This window comes from Myotis daubentonii, chromosome 3 (assembly GCF_963259705.1).
Source record: "Myotis daubentonii chromosome 3, mMyoDau2.1, whole genome shotgun sequence".
In the NCBI taxonomy this organism is placed as follows: Eukaryota; Metazoa; Chordata; class Mammalia; order Chiroptera; family Vespertilionidae; genus Myotis; species Myotis daubentonii.
In genome coordinates this window covers 155,147,439-155,153,438 of record NC_081842.1, presented here as the reverse complement: position 1 = coordinate 155,153,438, position 6,000 = coordinate 155,147,439, and the positions used below count along the sequence as shown (strand labels likewise).

The window sequence follows — 6,000 nt, the reverse complement described above, 5'->3', positions numbered from 1 at the left end:
TAAGCTTATAATGGCAGCTAAAACTTAATTGACAAGTTTTAGTTTTGTAATGTTATTACATTTTTAAAATGCTTATGTGACTCAAATATCCAAAAGCTATATTCTTAGATATCTCACATCCACCATTGCCTTTACCCTGTGCTCTCTCATTCCCTCTAGATAACCATTTTTATTAGTTTCTTATTTTTCCATGATTTCTCTAGAAGATTTTTTAAAAATGTGTATTTTTCTTCATTCTTTTTTTATAATTACATAGTGTTTTATTATGTGGATGTAACACAATTTTTCAGTCACTCTCCTGTTGTACGAGTGGGTTGTTCCCAATCTTTTACTACCAATATCACTACAGGTGATAATGCCATATATGTGCCATTTCTCATGTATGCAGGCCGATCTGTATATCTATTAAATAACTTCCAAGAGTTACTGACTCAAAGGGTACGCCGAGCTGTAATTTTGGTAGGTGTTGACTGATTCCTCTCCTAAAGGTTGTATTGTTCTTCACTCCCTTCAATGATTTGAGATTACCTATTTAGGAAGGAATCCTTTCAAATATCATTACGTGTCCACTCTCTTCTTCCTCTGAAGTCCAATGGCAATGAGCTCAAAGGAGCCCTGACTTGGTATACTGCCTCTCATGCTCTTCCATGGACTCCCAAAAGTGCACGTTGATTTCCTGGTAACCTTTGCTTTGACCTTGTTTAGTTGGTAAAGTCCTTGGCAATACAAAGCCTCTCATCAAGATCAAATTCTTTAAAATAAAGTGGAGGCCATTTCTAAATTGAACTTTAATAGAGCACTTTTAAAAATATTTTATGTGTTTTTAGCAAGCTACAGTCTTTGCAACTCATTATTATATGAGCTAGTGAAGAAGAAACACAAGTATTTCTAAAATAGACCTAATTTTTCTTACAGTCTTTGCAACTCATTATTATATGAGCTAGTGAAGAAGAAACACAAGTATTTCTAAAATAGACCTAATTTTTCTTTCTATTTTTAGGTGCTCATCTGACATCACGGGCATATTTGTGTGTGAAAAAGGCCCTTGCCCCCAAGAGAACTGTATTACCAGTGAGCTTTTCCAAGGAGGTTGCATGTTTTTATACAATAGCACGCAGAATGCAGCAGCATCAATAATGTTCATGCAAAGTCTATCTTCTGTAAGTATGGCCTTAGAATGACACACTTCTACAAGATCTCATCTCTTCCCACGGCAGACTGATATGTTTTAAACATTTAAACAAAAAATATAAGATTCACTATTTTTTAGAGCTTGGGGGGCCTTAGAATTCATCTACTTTTTATTTTACAGATTATAAAGTAACTGAGGCCCCAAAGATGATCACCAAAAATAGATTCCTTAAGAAAAGTGATTATTTGCTTTCCAGAGAAGGTGTTTTAACAATGAGAGCCCTATAAACCCAAAAATAAATTGTTCACATGGTGGTGTTCCTGTATCTTTTCACAGGAAAGTGAACTGGGTTAATGAGGGATATAACATAGATCACTGCTCTCTTTTGAGGTAGCAATCTACTCTAATTTTAATTGCACTAATTCTCTTTCCATTGCTTTGCATAGTCTAGGACTTAAAAAGAAATTCAGGTCTACCAAGGGAAGTCATCTAACCCCTGGCTTTGCAGGTTGGGAAACTCAACCTTGTCATCATTACACACCAACTGGCGAGACAAGTGTATAAATCCAGAATGCCATCCTAAAAATCATTTTAAAAGGGTACTCTGCCATGGGCACCCAATACTTGCCTCCTTAGTCCAGTCCATTTTCTCTCTGAAGGAAGCAGCATGGAACAGTCCAGTCCTCACCAGAAGCCTGCTGTGAGAGCTTGGAATCAGGAAGGAGGGACTTAGGTGATACAGGGGTTCAGTGGCATCGGCCTTCCTGACCAGATGTATCTATCCATCTTCACAAAAACCTGAAGGTCACGTCTGTGAGTCATCTCTGCTCCACGGAGTTTAAAGCACCGTGGGCATGCGTCTCTGTGAAGTTGTCTGTTCCCACAGCCGACCAATACCCCTTGGATTGACACACTGTTTTTGTAGATAAATTTTTTCTTCAGTCTGGTTTTAGTCAAGACGGAGTCACTCCCTAAATTTGAAGTGATATTTCTTAGTATTTTTTTTTGTGATCCATTGCGTTTTTAATTTATAGCTTTAGTGTATGAAGCCAATCTAATTACATGTATTTCACCCACAGACACTGTGGGTGACTAGACACTGTGCTTGTGATCCTTTGAAAGATCGATGCATTAATACCCAGTCAGATAAGCTTTACAATCACCTAACCACAGTCATGAAACAGAAAGTTAAAAACAAATAACAACAAAGAAAGTAGGTTCTGCTCCTGACTCCCCATTCTACTAAGAAACTTGTGTTCTTACGCAATTATTAAACCTTTGGAGCTTCCATTTCCTCTTTTATGAAATTAGAACTGGGACTAAGAGATTCTTCTGGCTGTAAGTGCCCCTGGTTCCATTAACAGGAAGCAGCCATTCTTTGTAGGAATATAGCCATTGGGAATAGATGGTAACACATTACTTTAAAATGCAAACCACACCTTTACAGGTTGTTGACACAGGCCTAGTATTATTAAATGAATTCTACCTATATTTCCAAATAAGGAGAAAGATCAGGAAGTAGATTTAAGTTGTTTTTCTCCTTATCCTGTTTTTACAGAGATCAATATTTGAACTAGGTCAATATATGTTGACTGATCCATAAAGGAGCAGTAGTCATTAAACATGATTTCAAGAAATAAGCTGACCAAGATATCATCTCCAGGGGTGTTTTCTTTAACACAATATCATGCTAAGGAAGGTGGAAGATTGTTTTGGTTTTTTTTAGATTAAGATATATATATGTGGTCTGCTCTCTGTTATCCAAGTGCAAATAGACTATAACAGAGCTTGATCTCGGTACTAGGGTGCCAGTGTTTCAAGCAAAGGGTGCCAAAGGTTAGGTGTATATTTGATGTCAGTTTTGAAGTAAAGAAGGACATTGCTGTGGCACTTATTCCCCATGTTTCAGCTCGCCTTCCCTTTTTCCTTTAGTTGCTTGAACATGAGCCGCATGTCTAGCATGACAGAAGAGCTTGAATCTCTCACAGGCTTTGCTCTTCTTCCAGGTGGTTGAATTCTGCAATGCGAGTACCCACAACCAAGAAGCTCCAAACCGACAGAACCAAATGTGCAGCCTCAGAAGTACGTGGGATGTAATCTCAGACTCCACTGACTTTCATCACAGCTCTCCCATGAACGGGACTGAGCTTCCGCCTCCTCCCACCTTCTCCCTTGTCCAGGCGGGGGACAAAGTGGTCTGTTTAGTGCTGGATGTGTCCAGCAAGATGGCAGAGGTAACATTTTTGAACCACAATGACTGTAAAACATTCATCATTTTTTTCCTATCAGTTTTTAATTCTTTTTTTATTTTCAAAGTCTAAGGGCAGAGGAGGGAGAAGCCAAAAGTTTGGAATAGTCATAGACATCATCTTTTCCTGGGGGCAGGAGGAACAAATTCAGAATGTATCCCAGAAATTGAGATAATGCAGATAAATGAAATCCTATCTAATAAAAGAGAAAAATGGTAATTGGCGTACGACGATACCCTTTTCATTGGCTAATCAGGGCTATATGCAAATTAACTGCCAACTATGATTGACAGTTAACTGCCAACTAAGATTGGCAGTTAACTGCCAATAAGATGGCGGTTAATTTGCATATGTAGGCACAATGCAGGGAGGCGAAAGGGAAAGCAGGAAGAAGCCCCCTGCCACTGACAGTGATCGGAAACCCAGGGGGGAGCTAAGAGCTGGGGGGCAGGGAAAAGGCGGCCCTGGGGCCGCCTTTGCCCTGCCCCCCAGCCATGATCGGAGAATCAGGCGCCTTTGCCGCCCTGGCCAGTGATAGCAGGAAGTAGGGGTGGAGCCAGCGATGGGAGCTGGACACGGTCGAAGCTGGCAGTCCCGGGAGCTAGGGGTCCCTTGCCTGGGCCTAAAGCGGAGCCCAAGATCGCGGGGCCGCTGCAGCTGTGGGTCCCCGCTGCCCGGGCCGGACGCCTAGGCCAGAGGCCTCAGGCCTGGTCAAGGGGCCGATCCGGTGATTGGTGATCAGAGTGTGATGAGGGTCAACTCCTCTGGCCGAGGCATCAGGCCTGGGTGGGGGGTCGAGCCTGGGATTGGGGGGATATGATGGTCCCCTTGCCCAGGCCTGAAGCCTGGGTCAGAGGCGTCAGGCTTGGGCGGGGGGTGGAGCAAGCGATCAGAGGGAGATGGGGGTCCCCTGCCCAGGCATGATTCCTGGGCCAGAGGCCTCAGGCCTGGGCGGGGGCCAGAGCCAGTGATCGGGGGGAGATGGGAGTCCCCTGTCCAAGCCTGACACCTCTGGCGGAGGCGTCAGGCCTGGGCAAGGGGACGATCCTGCGATTGGAGGGTGATGGGGGTCAACGCCTGAGGGCTCCCAGTATGTGAGAGGGGGCAGGCTGGGCTGAGGGACACTCCCCCACACACACACCCAGTGCACGAATTTCGTGCACCGGGCCCCTAGTATATAGATAATTCCTAACCTTTATTTTTATTACTAATTGCAACATTTTCCCACCAAGACCCTTTTCCAAAACTCTTACATGTAACAAAAGGCTCTGGTCTGTCCACATTCCACTCACTAGGCAAGATCTTTGGTGGAGGCAAGAGACTGTGAATTGGCAGCGAATGTGCATATCCATTATGTGTACATTGTCCATGTCACTGTGGACAGAAAGCCGTATCTCAGTTGTCTGACAATCTAGCAGCCCTCCAGAAACCCACCAAGCCTGAAACATCTACTACCTACCCTTTTGCAGAAAATGTCCACTGACCTCTGATCTATGCTCTTGAGGTCATTTCTGCTCTATTATATACCTGCATGGGTCTGCTACACATCTCTCCCAACTGTGCATTCAGTGACATCACATGGACAGCTTGACATCAGCCTCAGTGGGAGTATTTACTCTACAGAAATTGTCAACTGCAACAATCAGGGTTTTCCACTTTCTCTCTCTCTTCTCTCTCTCTCTCTCTCTCTCTCTCTCTCTCTCTCTCTCTCTCTCTCTCTCTCTCTCTCTCCAGAAAGCCAGTTTTCAAACATTTACAGCATACCACTATCTACTTCATAGGGTTGTTGAGATGAAATAAATGAGATAATATTAAGTTTTTGGTTCATAACTGGTGGCTATTATTTTATAATAATATTTGTCCTAAGGGAGAGTTTATCCTCTCTTATTGTCTGAATCAGCAGTCCTAGAAAATTTGCCTTTCCTGGCTGGTCTCTGAAATATTAGGAACACCACTAATACATTCAACTTCTAGGTAATTTTGCAATCTTGCCTACCTGTAGTTTGACAAGGGCATAGTCTTCTCCAATATGGCCTCAGGGTAATTTATATCAGCTATCTGCCTGTGTTGAGTAAGCATGGATTTAGTGAAAGGAAAGACAGGTGTACTTGAAAGAAGCAGATGAGAAATAAGCCTAAAGTAACAAACTCATGGGAAAGCCAACTTCCCTTCCTTTTCCTGATAACACTGTCATTGATATTAATTTACTTACCAGGGGCCTAAACCATGCTGGCTTGGGGGATACAGAAATGACAGAATAGTGTCTCTGCTTTGAAATACAACGTGGTGAGGGAGACATGACACGTGTGTGAATAAATACAATTGGGTGTGGTGAAGCTTCACAGAGTTGAGAAGCAGCATCTAGTTCTGTAGAAGAAAGGGACTGAGGAAGACTTCACTGAGCAAGGGAACTTAGCGTTGAACCTTGAAGGGTGTGAAAGTACCTGCTGGGTTGGGTGAAGTGAGGGAGGTGAGGGAAGAGGACATTCCAAGGAAGGGAAGAGTATGTGCAATGACTGAGAGGCAAAATTAGACATATTTGTTCAGGGAAGGTGTTTCAACTAGTATGGCTATAACTGACATTGGGTGGCTCTAAGGAATTTGCAGCTAAGATGGAGA

The 6,000-nt window shown here is 42.9% G+C and overlaps 1 protein-coding gene across 1 annotated transcript in view; it reads left to right on the top strand.

The window, feature by feature from the left end:
• Nucleotides 1–6,000, top strand: part of LOC132229734 (calcium-activated chloride channel regulator 2-like) — a 42,928-nt gene that overhangs the window by 14,932 nt on the left and 21,996 nt on the right. The window contains exons 4-6 of the mRNA XM_059686219.1: nt 828–882; nt 953–1,160; nt 3,139–3,366. Of these exons, the coding sequence (XP_059542202.1) occupies nt 828–882; nt 953–1,160; nt 3,139–3,366 (491 nt within the window). The remainder of the gene's footprint in view (nt 1–827; nt 883–952; nt 1,161–3,138; nt 3,367–6,000) is intronic.